Consider the following 26,380-nt stretch of genomic DNA (forward strand, 5'->3'; position numbering starts at 1 on the left):
CAGTGTATGTGCACGCATGTAAGCATATGCGTGTGGGGGGGCACAGTTCTCACCAACAAGGGGTACTCACACGAGCACCTCCTTGAAGGAGTGGCCAGGAGTGGGCACAGGAAGCAGTAACTTGGTATTCCTCAGGGTCTGAGACTTATACAAGGGTGGGCAGCTTTGGTTGACCAGGGTCCCTCTCCTGGCCCCACAGGACACACATCGCCCAAGGACGGACACTCAGACACAGGCGCTTGGTACAAGAACTTTATTGTAATTACAATAGTGCCACGCCAAAACTACAGTAGCACAAACAATAAAATACAAAAAATAGATTCCCTAGCTCCGAACCCCACGTTCTGTACCCGCAGGGAAGCTCCTAGCATCGAGAGGAGGGGTCTTTCTGAGAGCAGCAACCCTTCTCACTTCTGCCTTTCTTGAATCTCTGGGGGTGGGGGCGGGGGAGCAGGCTGCTGCTTTTACACCCACCCATCCTTGCTCAGCCTGGGCTTTCCTGCTATGGCTGCCTTGCACACCCGGAGCAATGACCGGATCGCTGACTCCCGGCTGAGGACCCTGCTTCTACATACCGGTGCTGGACTCTTTCCAGAACTGCCTCTCCACAGGAAGGCAGGACGGAAAGGGGCAGGGGCCCGGAAGGTCCACCTCTACGTGGCAGGACGTGGCTCCAGCACCTTCCTGCTTCCCGTGCTACCTTTCCCTGAAGAGCTATGAGACCTTGACCGAGCTTACAGGAAGAACCAGAAACTTTGTCAGGGGCTAGCTTCCAGCTCCCTGGCCAAGAGCTAAGGCTAACCCTAAGCTGGCAGGGCAGAGACTACATTTCTGAGCTTCTTGGCTGAGGAGGAATATGGTATTGGGGAGGGTGGGGGGTAGAGGCTTGCTTTGCGACGTGGAGCATGGCCTGCCAGGTGGTGGGTGGCACTCCTGGGCTCCCTGCTCACAGGTCTGGGGGCTTGCCTCCCTACAGCAATCATGAGAACCACAATAAGCACCACCTAGTGTGGACCCATATATCTACTACTGGGTGATGCTGTTGGGCAGACGACTTCCCTATGTAGCCCAGATCCTTCCACTCTCAGCCTCCTCTGGCTCACAGATGACCCCCCCCCCCCCACCTATAAGAACTGGCTTGATTCAACTCAGCCACGGGAGGCTGGAAGTCTGAGAGGGATCAACAGCTCCCAACACTGGACATCTGGAACAGCTGTCCTGTAGGCAGGCTGGGACGGCAACCCTGGGGGTCCTGGGTGAGGCGCTATGGTAGTGGCTTCTAGTCAGGTGCTGCCTCCTTGGTGGAACTCAGGGGCCACAGCCTCAGTTAAGGCACTAGAGAACAGGTCCTGGGAACCAGGCCAGGGCAACTCTGGGCTACAGAGCTTGGAGGGAGAACTGGACTACTTCCTTGTGCCAAGGGTCAGCGAGGCGGATCCCTTCAGAGTGTCAGAAGTGCTACAGAGTGGCATCCAATCCCCAAGGCCAGAAGAGGTGGGACCGGAAGAAAGACATCTTTGGAGAAGAGTGGGGGGTCATGGGACTCAGCCTTGAGGGGCTCCTGTTCAGGCTGCCTCAGCTCTGGGTACCAGACCATCCTTGTTGGGGTTCCCACGGTTAGATTCCAGAGACAGGGCAGGTGAGCTGAGAAGGGTCATGCCCAGACAGGAGGTCCCTCAGTTGGCTCCTCCCTCGTCCTGGTCCCTGCATCTCCTGTCTGCATGGGTGACTGAACAGTCACACCACCAATGGGCTAATGTAGCGTTCAGTCTAGGGGCTTGCTCAGCAGCCTGGGGTCCCCCGGGGTAAATCAGTGGGGCTTTCTTTGTCCACAGGTTATTTAGAAAAAGAGAACATAATAAATATACTAATCTTTCCTTTTTTTTTTAAAAAAAGTGTTTTAAATGCATTTTTCCCTGAATATTTCCAGTGTATTCCATAATGCTTAAAAAATAGTCTCCCCAAAAATATATCTTTAAAGCATTTGACACAGTGGTATTGTGGTATAACTGGCATTGGATGTGGGCGAGGGCTGTGTCCCATTGCCATTGTCAGTGTGAGGCCCACCAGCTCGACATACAAATGACCTCTAGCATCCTACATGGGTGCCAGGGCTTTCACAGGGGTCAGATCTTGGGGTCGAGCGATGGACCGCAACCATAGGCTTAGACGGGATGGCTGTATACCCTCCAGGGTGGGGAAGGGATCCTAGGCAGCTGAGGGGCTGGGCCAGGAGCTGGCTGCGGGCCCCTTCCCCTCTTCCATGTGTGCTTTCTGTGCTGCAGCCCTTACCAGACTTCGCATTTGTGATGAGGGTTCATGGGGGACCCAAGAGGGCAGTGAAAGTGTTCTGAGAACTCCTTGGAGTTAGAGACGGAGCCGATGACCCGGAAGCGGGAGGGGCTGTGTGGGTCGGTGATGAGGCCTTCATGGGAGCTCTCAGGTGTGCGGACGGAGCACCAGACCTAGCGGAGGGGTTAACAAAGGAAATCTGGGGTTACCATGGGGCCCTGAAGCTGCTCGATTGGTCCCACCAAGACAGCAAGAGCGTGAGCCTGAGATCTCGGGGAGCCAGGGGGACCGCTAGGTGGATTTCTGCCCTTCCGTGCACCTTGCCTTCATACAGGGGAATATCCCAAAGACAGTCTGCTGATTTAGGAAGGTGCCATTTGTGGGGAACCTGCCTTTGGCTGTGGAGCTCGTGTACATGCCCACGATGGAACACACCTGCCTTGCCTCCCAGTGAGCTCACCTGTGCAAATCCCAGGAAGAAGAGCTGGTTGTTGGTGAGACCCAGGGTGGGCAGCGTCTGCTCGGCTCCATTCTTCTTCACCCAGTTCTGGTAAGCCTGGGAGGAGAGAAAAGCAGGGGTGAGACACGACACAGGTGAGGGTGGGTCCCTTGTGGAGGTTCAGGGACGCCCTACTACAGGGCAGAGCTGGGCACCCGGGTGTCAGGGTCCTTCTGTGTTCTCGTTCAACCCGATGGCCTAAAACACACACCAGTCAGGCCAGTTGTCAACTGTATGCTTTCCACTCCAGTCTCTTTCCCACGGACACCTGGACAGGTACCCATGAAGCGCCTCAAGTTCAACACAGCAGGAATGGGATAATAGCTCTCCTCACCCTCACGTCCCCGTGCACACACAGGTGCACAGCAAGCTTTCCCATCATAGTCAACAGCAACCCTCTCCAGCTGCTCAAGCCCAAAGACTAGATAGAGCACTTCTTTGATCCTTTGCTTGCTTCCTATTGTTTTGTTTTGTTTGTTTATTGTTTTTTTGAGACAGGGTTTCTCTGTATCTTTGGAGCCTGTCTGGAACTCACTCTGTAGACCAGGCTGGCCTCAAACTCACAGAGATCTGCTGTGGAATAATACTCTGTCCCCAGTAAAGATTTGTTACTTGTATTGGTTTAATAAGATGCTGACTGTCTGGTAGCCAGGCAGGAAATATAGGCAGGGCGACCAGACTGAAAGAATTTGGGGAAGAGGAAAGGCAGAGACGCAGTCACCAGCCAGACAAAGAGGAAGCAAGATGAGAATAATGCTTCACTGATAAAAGGTACCAAGCCACGTGGCTAAACACAGATAAGAATTATGGGTTAGCGGGCGGTGGTGGCGCACGCCTTTAATCCCAGCGCTCTGGAGGCAGAGGCAGGCGGATCTCTGTGGGATCGAGACCAGCCTGGTCTACAGAGCTAGTTCCAGGACAGGCTCCAAAACCACAGAGAAACCCTGTCTCGAAAAACCAAAAAAAAAAAAAAAAAGAATTATGGGTTAATTTAAGTTGTAAGAGCTAGTTAATAATAAGCCTGAGCTAATAGGACAATCAGTTTATAATTAAAATAAGCCTCTATGTGTTTTGTTGGGACTGATGGCTGTGGCACTGGAAAGGACAGAAATGTTATACTACAAATGGCACCAATGTGAGGCAACGACATGGACATAAAACCCGAGAGGGCTTGGGAAGGAATTCTAGACACAAAAAGAACAGAGTTAAGCATGGCTTCTTGGTAGCAGCATTTTCCCGGCTAAAGGCAAGCACATTTCCTTTAAGAGAAGATTCATGACTCAGTATTAGCAGCATAAACTGTGCAGCTCTTTTAAGAGGCCCTGCCACCAAACACTTACATGGTGTTTATGAGCAGCCACTGGCATACTTCTTGGTGGTGGCATGGACTGAGAAACTCCACAGAGTTGTAAAAAATATGGCTCCCAACAGTACCTCTGCCATAAAGCTAAGCTCTCAGGAAGCCAAGGAGTGGGGTGGATGCAGTTGCCAAAGCTGCAGCTTTAATCCTAGCCAAGTCACTTTGCAGACTAAAGGACTTGTGGTCAGAAAGATACACAGTAAAGACAGATTCAGAGAAAAAAGAAAAAAAGAAAAAACCACCTCTAAATGGTTTACAGTGTGTTTGAAAATATACATAGCCTTCACAGAGAAAAAGAAACATAGTTAGGTGTGGTAGCACACACCTTTAATCCCAGAACTTGGAAGGCAGAGGCAGGTGGATCTCTGTGAGTTCGAGGTCAGTCTGGTCTACAGAGTGTACAGAGTGAGATCCAGAATAACTAAAGAACACGGAGAAACCTTATATCAAACAAAACAAAACAAACAAACAAAAAACTAACAGCAACCCAAAAATTAAAAATAAAGAGTTAAAAAAAGCCACACATAAAGATGGAAAATACACAGAGAGTCTGGATACTATATATTATTGTGTTGTCTTTGAATTGTTTGCTGAGAAAGGAGCAACAGCTGCTAAAAGACATTTGATTATAAATGCTGATGGATTAACCCAACCCATATATTTTGAAAATGCCTTGACTTCAAACCTTAAGTCAAAAGATATATTACTTTGGAGAAGAGGTTTTGTTTTTGTTTCTACAGAAAATGAGAGGCTGTAGATTCATTCTGGGTTTAGAAAAATCAGGTTTGATCGAGGAATAGCCCTGGAAAAAAAATCTCCAATGGGAGCAGATGGCCAAGATGGTCCAACATCTCAGAGTACCTCTGTTGCAGTTTCTTCTGAGTTCAAAATCCAGAACAGCTTCAAGACTGCTGGCTGAGATAATTCAGCCTCATAGAATACTCCAGTCAGGATTGACCATAATGTTAAATTTTCTTTAGGCCCCCATAAGATTAACAGTGCCTCCAATCAGTAGGAAGCATCCTAGAAAACTATGCCCACATTCCCAAAAAATGGATTATGGATGTTTGTTTTTGTTTAGTGTGTTGGTTACAAATTGTTATGGATAATGGTCAGGAAAAGGGCAAAACAAAGGAGATTAGATTTAGAGTTCTTGTTTCAAAAAGAAAAAAGGGGGAAATTACTGTGGGATAATACTCCTGTACCCTGTAAAGATTTGTCACTCATATTGGTTTAATAAGATGCTTATTGGCCAGTAGCAGCCAGACAGGAAGTAGAGGCAGGAGGCCAGACTTGGAGAATTTGGGGAAAAGGAAAGGCAGAGACTTTGGAATCACCAGCCAGACATAGAGGAAACAAAATGAGAATGCCTCATTGAAAAAAGGTACCAAGTCACATGGCTAAACATAGACAAGAATTATGGATTAATTTAAGTTGTAAAAGCTAGGTAGTAATAAGCCTGAGCCAATAGGACAACCAGTTTATAATTAAAATAAGCCTCTGTGTGTTTTGTTGGCACTGAATGGTTGTGGCACTGGGCAGGACAGAAACTTTGTGCTACAGAGATCTGCCAGTCTCTGCCTCCTGAGTGCTGGAATTCTGGAATTAAAGGTGTATGCCACCACTACCTGGCACCACCCTCCTTTTAAAAATAATTTTTACTAAAGTTTCTTTTAGATTTATTTGCTCTAAGAATCTGAGTGTTTTGCCTGCATGCACACGTGTGTATTGTCAGAAAAGGGTATCAGGATACCCTGGAACTTGTAACGGATGGTTGTGTGCCACTCTGTGGGTACTGCAAACCAAACCACATTTTTTTTTGTTTTTGTTTTTTGTTTTTTTGTAACCTAATTATGTAGTTCTCAAGCATGAAGTTTATTGACAATAACATCATGTTGCAATGTCAAAGATTGGCCGCCCCTGGTAGGCTACAGTCCAAATGTCATTCCTTCTAGAAGACCCAACAATCCATCACTGGCTCCATTCAATGCTCTTTGCACAATCAGTAACACACAGGTTCTCCCTTCTGTTGTCAGGCTCTCTGTGCTTGCCTTCTGCCCCCCCCCCCCCTCCCCCCCCCCCCCCCCCCCCCCCCCCCCCCCCCCCCCCCCCCCCCCCCCCCCCCCCCCCGTTCACGTCACAGGCTGGGCAGGAGCAGCTCCTACCTGTCAGCTACACTCTGTAGCAATTCAAGTACAGCACAGGTGGGTAGAACCCTCCTAATACATGCCTGCTGGCAGACAGATGTTAGGCCAACTGTAAAATGCTACTGAACTCAGTTTCCAAATCTGTAAAGTGGAGATTCAGTGCTGCTGTGGAGCAATCTTTGTACGCTGTAAATAAGTATTCCTCTCGTTAGTTAATAAAGAGCTGCAGGCCTAGAGCTGGGCAGGAAGAGACTGGGCAGGAGAGCTAGCCTAGGAGGACACTGGGAAGAATAATGGCGGAGTCTCAGGAGTCATGAGGAGATGCAGAGAAAGCAGATGAATTTGTCATACTGAGAAATGGCACTGAGCCAGGTGACAGATAAGAAATATGGGTTAATTTAAAATGTAAGAGTTAATATACTGGTTGAGCATTTATAACTAGTGCTCTGGTTATCTGGGGGGCGGTTGGCAGGACAGAAAAGTCCGCCTACTTGATGCCAACACCAAGTCTTGAACTTGCTGGGGATCCCGAGCCTGCTCGCAGAATGGCCCCAGTAAACAGTACTTTTCTGCATGTCTGCCTGATGCCTACCTGTTTTCGGCCAGCTCTCTCTTCTACTTAACTGACATCTCCGAGTGCCTCTCTGGGTTAGGAGCGGGTCCCAGGAACCTGGCTGCTCTTTCCCAACAGCCCATTGGTGCAGCTGTGAGTTCTCAGGCACACAACTCGGGTCAATTATGCTAACACTGGGACTCGAACCCAGAACTCTCTCAGTTCAGTTGGGATCTGAACACGAAGTGTCCCCCACAGGCTCACGGATCTGAACACTTGGTTACCAGGTAGTGGTGCTGTCTGGGACTGCTGTGGAACCTTTAGGAGGTGGCGTCTCACTGGAGGAAGCGGGTCACTGGGGAGGGGGACTCCAGGCTTTACAGTTCAGTTCACTTCCTATTTACTTTCTCAGCCCTGACTGCAGAGGCTATGTGGCTACTGCCACCACGCCTTCCCACCACGACAGACCATCTCCCATGGCAAACCAGGACAGTGCCCACGGGGAGCAGACATACCCGGTAGGCGGCCTTAAGTCCCCCATTGTCGGCGATGTTCTCCCCGAGGGTGTGCCGGCCGTTCACGGGCTCCCCGTTCACGCTGTAGTTGCTGTATTGCTGTACCATGCACTCTGTCTGCTGCTTGAACGCCTCCACGGAAGAGTTCTTCCACCAGGGCCGGAGGTTCCCGTCCTTGTCATACTCCCGACCTGTGGAGGAAGGAGAGAGGTCGCACAGTGGGACCCGCTGCTACCCCTCTGCCACCCTCCAGGCCATGTGACGGAGGCTTGGCCAGTCACACCAGAGACCAGACGGGGAAATGGTCCAGGCCATGTGATGGAGGCTTGGCCAGTCACAGCAGAGACCAGACGGGGAAATGGTCCAGGCCATGTGATGGAGGCTTGGCCAGTCACAGCAGAGACCACACGGGGACATGGTCCAGGCCACTGATGGTAAGTTCTAGGGCACAGAGGACTGGGGCTGGCTTTTAATACTGGCAAAGAGTCCCTAACCCCAAGGAACAGACTCCTAGCCAGGGCTGGCAGTGCCAGGGTCACAGGTAGGCCCCAGCTTTTCCCTCTGGGCTATGGGGTTCCCAAGGCAGAAAGCAATAAGTGGGAATCTGGCTTTTAGCCAACGATGTGGGCTTGACTGCCATTTCTCTATGGTCAGACCAGGGAAGTTTCTAGAATGGTAGAGTGTGGAATATTCCTTTAAACGACGTCACTGTGATTGGTTTAATAAAGAAGCTGACTGGCCAATAGCTGGACAGGCAGAGGTAAGGCGGGACTGGCAGCCAAAGAAGAGCTGGGAAAACGAAGAGACGGACTCTCGGGAGTCTCACGGAGACGAAGAGAAAGCAGAAGAACGTGCAGTACTGAGGAAAGGTACCGAGTCACGTGGCAGGCGTTGAGAGGAATATGGGTTAATTTAAGTTATAAGAGCCAGTCAGTGACAAACTGAGCCAACAATAAGGCATTTATAAATAATAAGTCTCGGTGTGGTTATTTGGGAACTGGCTGGCGGGACAAAAAAATTCTGTCTACAGCAGAGAACTGTACACTCCCTGCCAAATACTATTGCTGACCTCTAAGTAAGAGCAGGGGCTTCAAAGTAACCATAGACCTTCCCAGTGCTACACAAAATCCTCATGTTCACAGCTGAGAGAAGAGGCGTGGACAGGAGATGGGACTAGCTGAAGCTCATACTGAAGGCAGCAAAGCCAAGCTCTGAACACCCATCCTTCCATACTAAGAACCTCAGCAGAGAAGAGACCAGGAAGCAGACAGGGTGGGCAGAAAGCAGACAGGGTGGGCAGGAAGCAGCCAGGGCGGGCAGAGAGCAGACAGGGCGGGCAGCAAACTGGCTGGTTCCACCAGAATGGGGACCCCACCGTCATGTGTACCTTGATCGTCGAATGCGTGCGTCAGCTCATGGCCCACAACAACACCAATACCGCCAAAGTTCAAGGCGCTGGAGGAGGGTGAGGAGCACAGGTGAGGGTGACGCCCGCTATGTGACCTCTGGTCCCAATACCCAGTAGGGACCCACAGGGGTTTCTGGGAATGTGGCCCCTGGAGACAGGAGGGGGCTGGGCAGAGTCAACCACAGCAGACTCTGCCCTCTGGGAGCCATGCCTGTGTAAGTCACCTCAGCAGAGCTGGGTCTTTTTTTTTTAATTGATTTTTATTGAGCTCTACATTTTTCTCTGCTCCCCTCCCTGCCTCTCCCCTCCCCTTCAACCCTCTCCCAAGGTCCCCATGCTCCCAATTTACTCAGGAGATCTTGTCTTTTTCTATTTCCCGAGTTGGGTCTTAATACTCATGAATGGCTGGGGGCCAGGTCAGCCTCTCTGCCTAAGTGTCACGCAATGAATATCCAGCCTGGAGTTCAGATCCAGGACGGTGCCTTTCAAAGCCTGTCTGTGTGAGCTACAGACATAATGTTTGCCCTCCAGCTGTGTTTTAAGATGCTGTCCACAGAGAACCTGATCCTGTGACGTGCTCCTCCAAGTCCCACTGTGTGGGGACATGCACAGCCAAGAGAGGCCAGGAGGGAAGGGCCGGGGCCACAGAAGCTGTTCCGTCTACCATCTCAGACCTCCTGGCACCCATGGCTGGCTAAGTGGTCGGCTATGGGAGCTGGGCCAGACTGGACTAGGGGCTGCTGAGGCTGGAAAATGGTTGGTGTCAGAGCACCTGGCATGACCTACTTAGGCGAGGAGCGGGTATAGAATGGCGCCTGCAGGATTCCAGCTGGAAACACGATCTCGTTCTTGGTGGGAGAATAGTAAGCATTCACCATGGGCGGGGTCATACTCCACCTGCAAGTCACAAACATACGTGAGATCTCTGGCAAACTCAGTGGAAGGGGAGGTGGGCAGGACTCAGACACCACTGTCAAGGGGCTGAGCCGGGCGGTGATGGCACACGCTTTGATCCCACCACTCGGGAGCCAGAGGCAGGCAGATCTTTGAGTTTGATGCTGGTCGGCCTACAGAGCAAGTTTCAGAGAGCCAGAGCTACGAAATCGAGTAACTCTGTCTCAAAAAAGGGAACGAACAAACAATGTAGATTCTGGGGCCTAGAAATGTAGTTCAGAATGGTAAAGTGTTTAAGTTGTACAAAGTCCTGGGTCCAGTTCCCAATGCTGCATAAACCAGGGTAACAATATATGCCTGTAATCACGTCATTCGAGGGGTGGCATTCAAGGTCACCCTCTACTGATGTGTCTCACATTCGAGCACACGGCTCAAAAGCTTCCATCAGCAATTCTCCACGAGCCTAAAGTGCCACCAGGGCCTCCCCAGCAGGAACGCTACCAAAACCAGATCAACATCGTAGGGATACTTTGTGTTTTACCAGATGAAGCTTGCCTGAAGATCAGAGTGCAGAGCTAAGCCACTAGAGGCCAGGCAGTGGTGGCACACACCTTTAATCTCGGGACTTGGGGGACAGACGGATCTCTGTTAGTTTAAGGCCACCCTGGGCTACATGAAATTGATCCAGTCTAAAAGAGAAATGGAACCCAAACAAAGGTGATCCTAGCACTTGGGATCCCACGCCTTTAATCCCAGCACTAGGGAGATGGAGACAGGAGTGATGTGGTTGGGCTGAGAGAGGAAAATAAGGAGGGAGGAGACAGGAGCTCAGAGCAGTCTGAGGACAGGATCGCCCCTTTGGTCTGAGCACTGGTAGAGGTTAGAACTCCAGTGGCTGACTGCTCTGCTTCTCTGATCCTTCAACTTTCACGCCCTGGTAGCTGACTCCGAGTTTTTATTATTAAGAACAATTAGAATTCGAGATACACAACACAGCTGGGAATGGTGGGATATGCCTGAAATCCCAGCACTCAAGGTGTGGAGGCAGGAGGATGAGAGCAGGAATCCAAAGTCATCTTCAGCTGATGTGAGGTCAAGGCCAACTAGGGAGACATGAAATTCTGTTTCAAAAACACCTAAAAAGGGGCTGGAGAGATGGCTCAGAGGTTAAGAGCACTGCCTGCTCTTCCAAAGGTCCTGAGTTCAATTCCCAGCAACCACATGGTGGCTCACAACCATCTGTAATGGGGTCTGGTGCCCTCTTCTGGCCTGTAGGCATACACACAGACAGAATATTGTATACAAAAACACCTAAAAAAAAAAAAACGGGGTCGAGAAGTCAGGCGGTGGTGGCGCAGGCCTTTAATCCTAGCACTCAGGAGGCAGAGGCAGAGGCAGAGGCAGGCAGATCTCAGGCAGATCTCTGTGAGTTCGAGGCCAGCCTGGTCTACAAGAGCTAGTTCCAGGACGGGCACCAAAGCTACAGAGAAACCCTGTCTCGAAAAACAAAAAACAAAACAAAACAAAAAAACAAACAGGGCCAGGGCCGGGGCCGAGGTGGGGTGGGGGAGGAGACTGGGGAGATGGTTCACTGGTGAAGAGCTGGCTATGCAAGTATGAAGACTCAAGTTCAGGTCCCAGCAGCCGTGTCAATGCCAGGTGTCATACACAAGGTGGCTGGCCTGCAAGTCTAGCACTTGGGAGGCACAGACAGAGAACGTTGGAATGAATGTGTTAGAGCTAGAAGGAGACCCTTCCTCAAAAGAGGGAGTGGAGACCGACTGAGGAAGACGCCCACATTTGCCCTGTGTGACTTCAGAGGTGCACACACTCCCACATGTGCTCACACTTAGGCAAACACGCACACACATGCAAACACACCAAAAACAAGCCAGAAAAATCCACAATCAAAAAGAAAAGAGAAACAACGCCCCAAGCCCAGCCCATCAAGTCACCCTCGCTCTCTGAATGCCCTTGAGAGGTCTTATAGCTGCTGAGTCCATCAAACCCCTCCCCATAGAAGCCTCTTAATTTTCTGTGGGATCACCCACGAAGCACTCTAGCCTTCTTGATGCTGTTTCCGGCGTTTCTTTCAGGGTGGCTGACAAACCACAGTAACCTTGGATACTAAATGCTTTCTTGCAAATGGGCAAAGTTCACAATCTCTGGGAAAACAACTGATGTCATCTGTTTACCCCATGACAAGAATGTGAGGCTTCAAAATAAGTTTTGGGTGGGCTAGAGATGACTCAGTGGTTAAGAGCACTGGCTACTCTTCAGGAGGATCTGGGTCCATTCATTCAGTTCCCAGCTGCCACAGGTCAGCTCATAAGGGCCTGTAAATCCAGTTCCAGGGGATTTGATGCCCTCTTCTGGCCACCACAGGTACTGCATGCATGCAGTACAAACATACACAGGCAAAACACACAAAATGAGTAAAATTTTGAAAGGGATGAGAGAAATTATGTAGTTATATTATAATCTAAAAAACTAAAGAAAGTGATAAAAATGTATAATCTTGGGTGGGGTATGTGTGGTGGCGTGTACCTTTAATCCTAGCACTCAGGAGGCAGAGGCAGGTGGAGATCTGTGAGTTCAAGGCCAGCCAGGGCTACAAAATGAGTTCCAGGACAGCCAAGACTGTTACACAGAGAAACCTTATCTCAAAAAATAAAATAAAATAAAAAACATCTTTTTGGTTTATTTTTTGAGACAGGGTTTCTCTTTGTATCCCTGGCTGTCCAGAAACTTGCTCTGTAGACCAGGCTGGCCTCAAACTCACAGAGATTCACCTGCCTCTGTCTTCCAAGTGCTGGGAATAAAGGTGTGTGGCACCACCACCTGGCTATTTTTTATTATAAGCAGAATAGAAATATATATATATATGCATATATATATGTATATGTATTAGAAAAGACTATTAAAAATTTCCCTTCCTGTGGGACACGGTGGTACACACTTTTAATTCTCAGCACGTAGGAGGCAGAGACAGGTGGGTCTCTGTGAGTTTGAAGAGACTGATTTACAGAGCAAGTTCCAGGACAGCCAGGGCTATGTAGAGAGATCCTGACTAAAAAACAAAACAAAAAAACCCCACAAAAATAATAAAAATAAATCTTCTCCCTTCCTAACCATATGTCTGTGTGAGGCTGGCTTTTCTATCTCTACTTCAAAACAACTTGTGAGAGGAGAGGATGCTGAGGCAGACATGAGAACCCAGCTGCCTTCTGTTAAGCCAGAATTAAAGAAATCTGAAGAGGCTGGAGTATAGCTCAGCGGTAGGGGAAGGTCCTGATTCTACCCCAAGAATGTGTTCTGAAAAGAAATGTACAATATTTCTGCCTCTCTCCTTCCTCCCTTCTTCCCTCCCCCCTCTCGCACGCATACACACACACACACACACACACACACACACACGCACACACATGCACAAACACACGCACACCCTATGAAGATTTGCGTTTCAGGGGCCAAGAGATGGCTCGTCAGCTAAGAGCACCTGTTGTTCTTACAAAAGGTCTGGGTTTGGTTCTCACCACCATGTGGCGGCTCATGGCTACCTGTGGCTCCAGTCCCAGAGACTCTGACCTATCTTCTGATCTCTCTGGACACCAAGCATACCCACGGTACACAGCAAGACAAGCAGGCAAGACACTCATATATGTGATTAAACAAATCTAAAAACCGCGTTTTTTATGTGTGCCTGTCTGTGGGTATGGGCAGGGGTCCAGGGAGACCAGAGGTGCTGGGAACTGTATTCGGGTCCCTAGAAAAGTAGGGTATGTTTTCAGTTTTTTGTCTTTGTTTTATTTTCGAGACAGGGTTTCTCTCTGTAGCCCTGGCCGTCCTGGAACTCTCTCTGTAGACCAGGCTGGCCTATGCCTCCTGTGTGTTGGATTAAAGGTGTATACTAGCACACTTGGCTGCAGGATATGTTCTTTACTGCTGAGATTTTCCTGCCTCTACTTCATGAGTGTTTGGAGTACAGGCACATGCTACCATACCCTGCACATAAAACATTTCTGAGAAAATGTTCACTTCATAAACTTTTCATAAAACAAGAGAATGCATGTTTTAAGAGCTTTCCAGATGTCTGCATTGTTTTAGACCACGTTTCTTGTATGCAAGGCTGGACTGGAATTTGTTATGTCGCAGGGGTGACCTTACTCTCCTGTTCCTCCTTCCTCCGTTCACCTAAGTTCTGAAAATGCAGCTGTGTACACCACCCTATTTTTTATGAGGTGCCAAGGGTCAAGAATGCCAGGCAAGCGCTCCATTGTCTGAGCGACACCTGCAGAGCTGAGGACGGAGTAGTAATTTCATATACATATGGAAGCGCCCTAAGACCAAAAAGGTGGTAACTAACCACATAAAGTGAACCAGATAGCTGGCATTTCAGCGTTTTCCTGGCGCAGCGGGGAGAGCCAACAAAGAATGGGAAAAGAGAAAGGGCATTTTCCACATGGGCCCAGTTGTTCTGTATGCTCCCAGCGAGCACCACAGAGGTATTCTGCCGGGAGTCATTAAGCCACGTAAAGATACCGAGAGCTTTCCCACATCACATCTATATCCAAATAACCACCGAAATATTCGTGGGTGCATAACAGAATTTAGGTGAAAGACCAAGTTAAATTTAAGATCAGATGAACTGGCAGCCGTGCCTGCGCTATTATACTCTGACGCTTAAAAGCCCTTCTCAAGCTTTAGGAAGTACTGGCGAAGACTTCAGAGGAAACAGAGTTCTGCGCCTCTTGTCCACAAGAGGGTGCCGGAGGCAAAGAGGCGTTGTCAGTAGTGAGGTGAAGAATTCCGCGAGATGCTTTTGGGATGGAGAAAGGAAATCACAGGAAGAGGACTGAGCTGAGAGGGTGCCTGACTTTTCTAAAGAGACTTGGTTTGTTTTATTTTATTTTGTGTTTTTGTTTTGTGACCCGGGGATAGAACCCAAGATTTTATGCACACCAGGGAACCTGAAGCCCGCAGATTTGGCTAGACTGGCGGGTGGGATGTGCCCAGGGGCCCTTTTGTCTTCTCTGCCTGCACCGAGGGAAGGTGACAGACACTCAGCGCCCTCACACCTCTACAGCAAACGGGAATTCGAACTCAGATCCTTGCATTTGCCAGGCAAGCACTCTACCACTGAGCCACATTCCAGTCCAGAAGGTTGTGGAGGAAAAACTTCCCCAGATGCTGCTGTGGAGAGGTACAGTTCAACAGTTAAAGCGGTTGGAACCCCTCCAGAACCTTCCACAAGCCCCTATGGGGAAGTCACCACTTTTGTTCACGAGGAATGGAGGGACCACCGTGGGGCCTGCCCCTCCCCAGGACGTCTATCACTTCACTGTCTCCAGGGCCCAAGAGTGAGCTTCTTCCTCTGACTGCTGCTGAGTCAGCAGAGACAGGACCGGAAGTCAGCTCCAGTCAGCTCCACCCACTCCCCAGCAGGCCAGGCGCTGGGGAGGATGCTGAAGTCCCAGCCCCCAGCCAGGACCACTCTGGCTTTCGGTCTATCTGCCTAGTGGGAGCACCACCGTCTCCATTCCTTAGACAGCGCTCACGACCACTCTATCTGGCTTGTGGCGAGCCAGTGATGAAGCCGCACTCCACCCAAGACAGGTCACTCTGGGTCTCCCCGCGTTCAAGGAGCCCACACTTCGGGGAACTCACTGATCTCTGTTGGGGGCTTTCCTGAGCTGGTCGGCTGTGACCCTCCACGAGAAGTTAAAAAATCGCATGGCGTTCTCAAAGTAGAGATCAGGAACTGCCGTGTACTGCGGAAGCAAAGTGGAACGAAAGTTCAGTGCATGCACAAGGGAACTGAGTCCCCACAAAACCAAACCATTAGTCTACAGGCCAGAGACAGGATGGAGGGTGCAGGGCTGTAGGCCCAGAGCCTCTTTCGGCCTTGACCTTCCTCTTTAAAGACACTAAAAGCTTCACCCAGGGGTGCCCGAGATGCCCTGTTGCAGCATTTGGGACTTCAGCAAGAATATGCCCAGCATGGCAGACATAGCCTATGCCTGTCCCAGCCAATACGGCAAACACTGACTGCGAAGAACTTTAAATGGACTTGTCTGGCTTCTACACTTTATTTTAATTGGGTTGGGCGCTGCTCAGCTGGGCGAGTGCTTGTTTACCAGGAGCGAAGCCCTGGGGGTCCAATCCCCACCTTCATACACTGGACGAGGTGGTGCCTGCCTGGGACCTCAGCACTTGGGAGGCAGAGGCAGGAGGATCAGAAATTCAAGGTCGCCCTTGCCCACACAGAGTTCGAGGCTAGCCTGGACTACATAAGATCATGGCTCTGAGTCAGTAAATGAGATAGAAATGAATTGTTAAATAGGTCCCTGTGGGCAGCACAGACCTAATGACTGAGCGAGACTATCTCAGAAGCGGAGGGGCGGGCACACTCCCTCATATGTCCTTCAACACCCAGCTGCACCTCATACATCCCTCAACCAGCAGCCTGGATTCTGTCCCAGACAAATGCAGAGTTCTAGCTTAGATCTTTCTAGCTACTGGAAACAGCCAAGGAGTCAGGCCCTGACCTGGGGCAGCACCTGGTGGCCTCCACGAGTCCTTAGTTCTGACAGTCTGATACCCAGAGCCACTTTAAATGATTCTCAAGGAATCGGGCTAGGGACAAGAGTCTCACAGCCTCAGAGGTAATTTGAACAGATTCAGGGTTTAAATGTAACCACAAGGTGAGGCTACTGTAATGTCACAAGTGTCTCAGCTCACAACTCTAAACCATGAGGGCACAGACCAATCACAGAAACAGAACAGCTGCCTGCTCAAGGCAGCTGACTGGCTGAGGGCTCCAAGCGCAGGGAAGGGCAATTACCCCTTGCTGCCTGAAGGAAGCTTTAAAACGCTTTTGGGGTGTGCGTTTCCTCTTTCTGTTAGTGTTTCAAGGTCAAAGTCAAAAGTTCAATCATCTGAGGAAGGAAGAGAGGACCTGGGGCCGGAGGATGTCTGGGAGGAGCAGCGGGGGGTGGGGGGCTCACTAATTCTCACTGTGCCTTTGAAGATCTGCTTTCTTCCTTCATTTCTTCAAAGTAATAATTTAAAAAAACTTGTGTGTGTGTATGTGTGTACACCTGTGTGTGCATGGGTGACCATGGAGCAAGAAGGAGTCAGATCACCTAGAGCTGGAGTTGCAGGCAGTTATAAACTGCCCCAACATGGGTGCTGAGAACCCAACCCAGGTCATCTGCAGGAGCAGTGTGTGCTCTTAGACACTGAACCAGCTCTCCAGCTCCTCCCTCACCCTTTGCATTGTTTGTTTGAGGTACGTTCCACCCTGTAGTCCAGGCTGGCCTTGAACTTGCCAGGTAGCCAAAGATGGCCTTGAACCCCAGCTCCTCCTGTCCAAGCTTTTGGAGAGCTAGGATTAGAGACGTGCGTAGCCACGTCTGGTTATTCCCCTATTCCTTTTTTCTGTTTTGTGGGTGTTGGGGACGGAACCTACGGCCTCACATGCTCTAAGTGCATGCTCCACCACTGAGCCACCCTGCCCTGGCCATTCTCCTGTACTTTCCCACTTGCTCCCTGGAACTGGCCCTTTCTAGTGGAGCACACAGCTTGTGCTCCAGTAACAACCACTGAGCAATGGCTGAGGGTGGCTCTGGGCAGACAGAAACGCCCACTGACCCATCACCCAAAGGAACAGGGAAAGCCGTCCTCAGGCCCATATCCCCAAACTCCACTCTAGGTCACTTTGATACAGGCTGATAACCATGTTATCTCCAGCATCTAAATCAGGCCAAACCTGGACTTTCTCACGTGGGCATAAGGGAGTTTGCGAGGCAGGCGGAAGCCACTTACGTCATTGAAGACTTTGTCCAGCTCCTTGGGGTCCATGATGAAGTTGGGGTAGCCTATCATGTTGTAGATGGCATCCGCCTGGACAGAAGGGATGGAGTAAGTCAGTGCCAAGTGATGTTGGCCAAGCCTGCCCTGGCTCTGTGGGGTCCGGGGCTCAGGGTGTACGTCAAGGAGAGCCAGGGCTAGCCTCCTGCCTCCTTAGGGCGTCTTCATCTTTTCCCGGAACAAGTCTGGTAAATTCTGATGAAATGCCACTTCCCCCAAGAGAGCCATTATGGTTTGGATGTGCGCCCCCAGAGCCGATGCAGTGTAACTGCATCCATGTGGAACAGAGATGAGAGGAGAGCCGATTACATCACACAGCCTTCCTTGGCCCTCGTGGATGCCACCACGGTTGCAGGAATGAGAGGGGAGGGAGGGTTAACCATCACAGGCGTTAGCTGAATCTTATGAAAGGGTTGACCCAGGCTCTCTACAGTGTGCATCTTCCTTGCCCTTCCCGCCTCTGCTATGGGAAATCTCTGGATATCTCATGCCAATGTGGGCTTCAGGGTACCAAGGGTCCTGATGGAGTGGCGGGGCACAATGGCATCCGTGCGCATCTTGACTGGACAGAATCTCTCCCACCCGCTCCCTCCTCCACCAGCTCTGTCCCGGCAGCCTAGTGCCCTCTGAACTCCCAGGCAGCCTCACCTTTTCCTTGGCTGATCTCCGGGTGTCTTCATCCATCCACTTCAGGGTACTCAGACTCTCCTCAAAGGCCTTCTTGATCTCCGAGATTATCTCGCTGGCCTGAGGGGACAGACGCCACGACAGTAAGGGTTGAGCTATGACATCACCGAAACGCAACAGGAGCCCTGTGTAGAAGGATGCTGCCAGCCAAAGGCTACTCTCTGGTGCTGGGTCAGGGAGGAGCGGGGTTTCCCACGAGTCCTCTCCCGACAGGCCTCTCGCTATCATGGCTCGGGTCAAGTTAGATGAGGCAGGCTTTGGGGAAGTTGGGAAAGCTTCCGTTGCAGGACGTTATCAGAGTCTCCAACATGAACCAGTGCACTGAGATTCCTTCAGAGAAGGAAGTGGCCTCTCCCACACTGACCCGAGCAAAGAAACCATTTTTAATGGAATGAGCTTGGAATTCTAGAGAATTTGCTTCTGAGGGACAGTTCCCAAAAGGTTGCAATCACTCCAGAGACAAAAAGTAGCCCTGGAAGGTAACTCTCATGGCTGGACCAGGAGGTCAAAGACAGGTGGAAGATTCTAGAGGACCATGGCACTGTCTAGCAACAGGAAGGGTGGGGTTTGGAGGCGGAGAGCCCTGACTCAGACAGAGTCTGTCTGTTAACCACCGACTGCAGTCGGCACTATCAGCAACAAAGGCTGGGGATGCGGCTTGCTCGGCCACTAAAATGTTCACCTGGCATGCATGGGGTTCACACCCCAGCGCCCTTAACCACAAGAGGAACTTACGATGTTCTTGCTGTCTTCGGCAAAGGTGGCTTTCACAAACATGGGGCCCAAGGCAAAGCCCAGATTGTTTTCCGTGTCACTCACGCAAAACTTCCAGCGGGGCAGGCAGGTCTGGAAAACACACGTGTGGGTGTCAGTGGGCTCAACTCTTCCTCCCGGCCCCTTCCTTCAGGGAAGCGGTGCCACCAGGGGCCTGTGCTTCCTTCCGGAGCTTCAGAGAGAGACACCTTTTTTGACCCAGTAGGGGCTTCTCAAGGCACTGAACCAGGAAGACACAGGCCTAGGGGTATAGCTCAGCGATGGAGTGCTCACCCCAGTAGAGCGGAACCACGTCTTCCTGGAGCCTGAGCCCACAGACACAGCCGCAGCAGGACCCACGTCTCCCTGGAGCCTGAGCCCACAGCCACAGCCGCAGCAGGACCCACGTCTCCCTGGGACCTGAGCCCACAGCCACAGCCGCAGCAGGGCCCACATCTCCCTAGGACCTGAGCCCACAGCCACAGCCGCAGCAGGGCCCACATCTCCCTGGGACCCTGCCCATACATGGGTGTATAGAGCAGCGCGCTCACCTTCTTGGTCCCGTACATGACCTCCATGAACTTCTCATCGGCGTCCTGAAAGCGCTGATCCAGGAAGGAGCTCGTTTTCCTCACCAGGTTCCACATCATGTAGTTGTTGAGAAGGCTGTGGCAATAGGGCCAGGGAGAGCTCAGAGACCCCAGGCAGCATTTCAACTCAGTTTCTGACCTCAGCTCTTCTCCAGCCTGCCCCCATGGCTGTTTACCACCCTCTATACACAGGGAACATAAGCTCCTCATGGTAAAGCTTTGCTCCTCTACCACAGAAACCCCCGGGGTCTAATGCAATCACTCGGATGCGGCTAGCACTCAATAACCACCATGGCTTGATTACTCCATCTGGGCTAGAACGAAGGGGCCCACGACCTGTCAGACTCAAGGTTCCATCACTGGCAGCTCCCTCTGACCCTTCTCCAGGGTACAGGAAACCTGCCAACCACACTTGTAAAGGAGCCACCTTAGCACAAAGATGTCTGTTTAAGCTGAACGCCTGACAAACGTATGTAGCCAAGCAAATTTATGCATATGATGGGACACTGTGCAGCCAGGAAGACTCTGACCGAGAGCTAGGACGTTATTAGGGAAGATGACAAAGGCCATGGGAAAAGCATCTGGTCCTGATGATGGAGAAGTACCATGTATCAGGAAACCTCTCTTTCTCTGTGAGCACACACGAACAAACAGACACACATCCTGGGAACTCCCTTTTCCCTACACCTTCCAACATTTCTGTCTGTAAAATCCTAAAGGTTATCTGAGTATCAGCTGGAACCAGTACATAGCATGTACCGGACTGAAGTACTTGTCAGCGCTAGCTTCCCTTAGCTCTCCCTCTCCACAGCCTGGCTGGGGGAAGAAGGACCCCAGGGAAAGATAAGACCTGCCCCAAAGTTACAAAGCTATGAGAAGAGGGGCTGGGATTCGAACCTGCACTCATAACCAGAAGCATCACACAGAAGCCCACCCAGGGCCCCTTTCCTGAGTCCCCATCAGGCCTGAGGGCGGGGCTGCCAGCCAAGGAGCTGTCCCCGACCATGTGTCCCTTCAACACCTGTGTGCCGCCGTTACCATTTGTCAGTGTTGTTGATGAGGGTGGAGACTTGTCCCAGGTACTCCTTGTCATAGACCACGATGGGCTCAGATTCATTGATCTCCACCGGGTAAAAAATGGTGTTGAGGAAGGGCAACCAGTTGATGGCGGGTGCCAAGGTCTGCAAGGGCAAAGGTCAGTGTGAGGGTGGCCAGGCCACATCCCCCTCAACCCAGGTCTCTAGGCCATTCCTCAGAAGAGGGCATCATCACGACAGGGAAGAGTATAATGCTGTCTGCCAGGGCACAGGGCAGAGTCAGGGCTGGCCGGCCAGTTTCTGTCAGAAGCAGCCTAAGGAGCCAGGTGACAAGACCTTGTGTGAGGGGTTGGCGAAGTGACTGGGGGTTTAAGAGTGCTTGCTGCTCCTGTCTGCAAGTTTGGTTCCTAGCACCCATGACAGGAGGCTTACAACCACCTATAACTCCAGTCCCAGGAGATCCAACCCCTTCCTCTGGAGTCTGTAGGTACCTGCACACATATACACATCCCTGGCAAAACACACATACATATAAATAAATAAATAAAAATTAAAAGTAGACCTCACTCGAGAGCTGGTGCAGCTGAAGCCAGCACTGAGGAGGCAGGGGCAGACAGATCTCAGTGAGTTTGAGGTCAGCCTGGTCTATATAGCAAGTTTCAGGCCAAACAGGGCTACATGGTGAGATCTTGTCTCAAAATAATGAAATATTTTAAAAATGGGGATAGCTGGTCGGTGGTGGCACATGCCTTTAATCCCAGCACTCGGGAAGCAGAAGCAGGCAGATCTCTGTGAGTTTGAGGTCAGCCTGGTCCACAGAGCAAGTTCCAGGACAGCCAGGGCTGCTACACAGAGAAACCTTGTCCTGAAAACCAAATAAATAAATCAACAACTTGAAAAAAGTGAGAGTATGTGTGTAATTTTGTCTTCCCCTTGGGCTCTCCTAAGGCTATCTGGAGTAACACGCATGTAGCTTTTCCGGTGCATGTGCCACGCGTGTGGGGCTTGGTGGATGATGGCAGCTACATCACCGTCTTCCCTCATTTTGATGACGTTCCCCTTCAAAAAATAACAAGAGCCTCATATGGCCTGTTGGGATGAGAGGCCCGCATCACCACATCTGGCTAGCCCCATTTAAAAACCTACAGCTGTGTATCTGCGTATGCGTGCACAACACAGCATGCCTGTGGTGTAGAGAACAGCTCGAGGGAGCCACTTCTCTTCTCCCACTGTCTGAGAGTCATGGATCCAGCTCAGGTCGGCTTGGCGCAGGTGCCCTTCACTTGCTGAGCCATCTCGCCAGCTCTGTATCATCTCAACTTCCCCCCCACACAAAGTTTCATTATGTCGACCAGGTTAGCCTTGAACTTGCAGTGACCCTCTTGCCTCCGCCTCCCGCTGCTGGGACTGCACCATCATGCCAGGCTCATCTTAGACACGACTGAGCCCAGTTGAGTGGCATTAGTCATTCACTGTTTTGCCACCATTACCCCGTCCCCTCCCCAGCCTCAGGTTCCTAGCATCTTGCCAGACTGAAGATGTCTACTGCCAACTTCTCAGGTCCCCAGAAAGTGGAATCATCCACTCTATTTTCTGTCTCTACCAAATCTACACCAAGAGCCTCAGCTAAGTGAAGGCGAAGACAGGCTGCTCTTGTATATTTTTTCCTTCTGATGCTTGAACCTGGGGCTTTGCACACAAGGTCAATGCTCTTCCACAGAGCTGCCCCTCCATCTCCCCCCCCCCCCCCCCGAAGTTTGCTCTTTTGTAGCTGACTGGTTTCACTTAGCACAGCGTCCCTGAGTAGAGTTGCACAACTTTGGAACCATCAGCCCCAGCCCCGTGTCACCCACATGTCCTGTTATTTTTAGTGTACCACCTTTCAGAACGTGCGGTCTTTCAGGGCGACCAAGACTGAGCTTCAGCACAAATGACCATCTGCAGAACGCACCGCAGACACCTGGCTCTTAGCAAGCCAGCCGTCAATGGCAGTCATTCTGATCATTGTTCAAGTTCTGTCCCAAGCGACCCTGGCCCTGGGGAATTTCAAATTCCGTTCTTACTTCCTTGAGGAAATAAAAAAATGTCAGATAAACAAAGGCAGGAGTGACACCTCCGCTGTAAAAGCCCTTCACATGGGAAAAACCAGGAAATGCCACGAAGTTCATCTGTAAGATCAGAGCAGCACACAGCCTGTCCTCAGGGAGAGTGGAGGTCAGCCCTGAGACTCCCTATTTAACAGGAGACTGCACGGTGGAAGGTGACCTTCCTGAGGTCTCCTGTCAGCTGACGCCTGTGCAGGGCTACAAATCAGGTTCAGTCACCACTGAGTTTATTTGCTTGTTGGCAGTGTTGGGAACTGAACTTGGCCTCTCAAACGCTAAGCCCGTGGGCTACACCCATAGGACACCATTTCTGGGCTTCAAAGGGCATTTCAGCTATTGCAGTACAGAGAGCTGGAAGGACGGATGTGCAGCTGAGGCTGTGCCTGGCTCCCAAAGGCACTGGTGAGCCTGTTAAAGCTACGACTCAGCTTCCAGCAAGGGGTTGATTTGTGCCATTGATGGTGACTGGACCGGGCTGGAGACTGAAGAGCACAGCGGGCAGGGAGATGTGAGCAGAGCTGATGGAGTCCCCGGCAGGAACCAGTTCAGGGGTTCAGAGCCACTTCGCAGCCTTTCTCTAACATGGAGACAACTCCCTCAGCTTCCAGAGCAGTCTGCTCTGTCCTCTGGAAATGGCCTGCCCTGTACCAAGCATCCTTGTCTCCTGGCTCATCCTCCCTGCCCTCCTCCTGGCAGATCCTCCGGCTCTGGGAGGCTAGGAGGCTGAGAAGTGCACTTGTGAGATCTTCAAATAGGACTCAGTCATTAAAGCCACCAGATGGCAAGATCCTCTGGCAAAGACCCGGGGAAACAGATACACTTTCAAATGTCACTGCTCACATAATTTGTGAGAACCAGGAGTCACTGGGACTCGCTGACAGAGATATGGATGGTGAAAATCACCGCGGAATCTACACAACCTGTCCCTCCCTGTGGGGCCAGCAGATGTTCCCAGCGGGAAGCTCCCTGGCTCTGAAGTAAGGAGCCGTGGGTGAACGCTAGAACTTTCAAATTTCCAGCCTCGATTGCTTCGGTGATTCTTAACTTAACATGTTTCCATGGAGACGGCTGTTTTAGTCAACTGGGACGTTCTCCTGTGACTCAGTCCCCCTGAGGACACCCATGAGCTCTAGTTTCCATTCTTGAAGCCAAGGAGCCCTGCTGAGTACCAGCCACGGAGGCTTGGGGAGTTAGAGACCAGCAGAGTGGCACACATCTACAGTCCTGGCACTGAGGAGACAGAGACAGGAGGGTCACTAGTTTGAGGCCAGCCTGTACTATAATAAGAAGACCCTGACTCAAAATTCCCAAGGCTGGGGTGTGATATGGACATCTCACTGATGGCTTGACCTTGTGCAGGGGCAAAGCAGTGTCTTCTGGGACACAATGGGGAACTGTACATATATATATATATACATGTCTGGAGAGTGGTATATATGTCTCAGTGGGTAACAGCACAGAACGCTTTTGTAGAAGACCCAAGTTTGGTATATAGTACCCATGTCAGGCGGCTAACAACTGTCCGTAACTCCAGCTCTAGAGGGTCCAACACCCTCTTCTGAACTCTGTGGGCCTTTGTACTCATGTGTACATTCAAGGGGCATACACATATACAGGCAATTTAAAAATAATAAAAATAAATCTCTGAAAACCAAGCTAAGACTGGGATGCGGCTCAGTGGTAGACCAGTTGTCTAAGTGTGCAGGTTCAGTTCCCGACACTGTAAATAGAATGGAAACAAAGGGAAGAATTGACACTCTAAGATTCTTCCCCCAGTGGAGAAAACAGGCAGAGAAGGGAGCCTCGCCTCCAACAACCTTTGACACAGAAGCTCCTACGAAGGAACGGACAAGTGTCTGGAGAAGGGATGCAGGATGTTTGATTCGTGGGCCTGAATTCAGCCTTTACTCTGGGCTAACCTGAAGCCATCTGATACAGCAGCAGGGCTAGCCGAGACCCACCATGAAGCTGGCTGTGCCTTTATCTACCCAGAGTCTGGAAAGAAAGTCTCCGGCAATCAGAAAAGATGTTCTGTGCTAAATTACTTGCAGCTATTTTAGTGCAGGGGACCCAGCTAGCATTGCCAGTCACAAAGAACAACCATCTGCAGTGCTCATGCTCACCCCTCTCTGCCTCATCTTACCCCATGCCCAGGTGGGGAGCCAGGCCTGTGCCAGCCTCATGGGGTACAGGGTACCTGCACATCTGCCCAGTGCTCCTGGCTAACATCCCCTGGCAGCCGTTTTCCAAAGACCCCGAGAGTTAAGGCGGAAAACTGCTGGCCGCTTGGGCAGGCAGGGGCTGTGTCCCATTTACCTTTGTGTTCTGACCCAGGGCAGGCTCAGAGAATGGGTCATGTGTTACTTCACCTGGAAGGGGACTGAAGCTCAAGGGGTTGAGCCATGTGACCTGCCTCAACTCACACAGTTTGAGGTGGAGTAGGGCAGTGCCATGTTCTGACCCCAAGCCCAGGCTAGCCCTTGTAGGCTGCTGCCTCTGAAGGGACTGTCCCACCTGAGCACTGAGGAGCAGGCTAGGTAGAACCAATCATCCATCTTTTCTCCCCTTTATTCTGGGGACAAATAGCTCTTAGGTACGGGGCAGAGGAGGTGGGGTCCAGACTCCAGGGACCACTGGCTGACTACAGTTGTTCCTTATACCATTCTGGGCATCAGTTTCAGCTTGGTAAGCCCCGCGGGGCTGGAGCAAACCGAATTACGCCAAGCAAACAACATCTCCCCCAACCTTTTAGCCTCGGAGCGGAAAACAGTGCCAGATGGTGCCCGGCACACACTACCTGTCTCCATAACAACCCACTTGGTGCCATGTCCCCTGGGAACCTGCAGGCAGCTGGCAGCTACGGGAGGCCTGAGTGGGTTCTGGCTCCTCCTGGAACTCTTATGGCCTGGCTTAAGTGTGACAATCATTAAACTTGAGTCCCTGGCCTTCACTGCCCAGGTCAGGGCCTAGCTTCCCCTCCTCCAAAGCTGTTAGCAGAGACATACAGACTGTCTCCTGGGGCAGGCTAGCTCCAGGGCACAGGAGAGCAAGCCCATGTGCACCAGAAGGAAGAAAAGAGGGTAAACAGTGTACTGTCTGAGGGAAGGGACGGACAGACAAAAGCTGGCTGGGTGAGATGCGAGGACATGGTGGTGAAACTAAGGGTCCATGAAACAGACATGGTGTCCTTCCTGGGGCAAGAGCAAGTTCAAGTCAACAGTGTCACCTGATGGAAGGCCCTCTCCCCTTGGGACCTAAGAGAAGGCTGAACAGCAAGACAGACCACAAAGGAGGATTCAGCAGGCCACCAACTGAGGAGTCCTGAGGTCCAGCCAGCCAGCAGGGGGCAGCCGAGGACAGGCCCGACTAAAGAGGCCACCATGGGCATCTAGCAAGCCTCTATTCTGGTCACGCCACAGAAAGTACAGGTCCAGCAGGCAGTGACAGCTCGAGGATGGGTCACAATCAAGAGAGGAGCTCTAGGAAGTCAAGCCTAGTCCCAGTTAGGGCCATCCTCTGGGCCCTAACCATGCTACTTGGCTGACCAGCTCAGAAAAGGCTGGGAGTATATATAGCTCAGTAGGGAGAAGGGCAGAGGCAGGTGGAGCTCTGAGAGTTCGAGGCCAGCCTGGTTTACAGAGCGAGTTCCTGAAGAGCCAGGCTACACA

At 51.1% G+C, this 26,380-nt stretch overlaps 1 protein-coding gene across 2 annotated transcripts in view; it reads right to left on the minus strand.

The window, feature by feature from the left end:
* Positions 1-238: 238 nt before the first annotated feature.
* Positions 239-26,380, minus strand: part of Ece1 (endothelin converting enzyme 1) — a 95,759-nt gene continuing 69,617 nt past the window's right edge. For both annotated transcript variants that reach the window (XM_050150727.1, XM_050150718.1), the window contains exons 9-19: positions 20,609-20,751; positions 19,532-19,646; positions 18,963-19,073; positions 18,189-18,287; positions 17,496-17,573; positions 15,336-15,439; positions 9,561-9,671; positions 8,754-8,821; positions 7,367-7,557; positions 2,753-2,848; positions 239-2,465 (exon numbers count right to left, since the gene is read on the minus strand). In XM_050150727.1, coding sequence (XP_050006684.1) covers positions 2,289-2,465; positions 2,753-2,848; positions 7,367-7,557; positions 8,754-8,821; positions 9,561-9,671; positions 15,336-15,439; positions 17,496-17,573; positions 18,189-18,287; positions 18,963-19,073; positions 19,532-19,646; positions 20,609-20,751 — 1,293 coding nt within the window. In that variant the 3' untranslated portion in view covers positions 239-2,288. The remainder of the gene's footprint in view (positions 2,466-2,752; positions 2,849-7,366; positions 7,558-8,753; positions 8,822-9,560; positions 9,672-15,335; positions 15,440-17,495; positions 17,574-18,188; positions 18,288-18,962; positions 19,074-19,531; positions 19,647-20,608; positions 20,752-26,380) is intronic.

This window comes from Alexandromys fortis, unplaced genomic scaffold, assembly GCF_014885135.2.
Source record: "Alexandromys fortis isolate MF-2015 unplaced genomic scaffold, M_Fortis_MF-2015_v1.1 scaffold_26, whole genome shotgun sequence".
In the NCBI taxonomy this organism is placed as follows: Eukaryota; Metazoa; Chordata; class Mammalia; order Rodentia; family Cricetidae; genus Alexandromys; species Alexandromys fortis.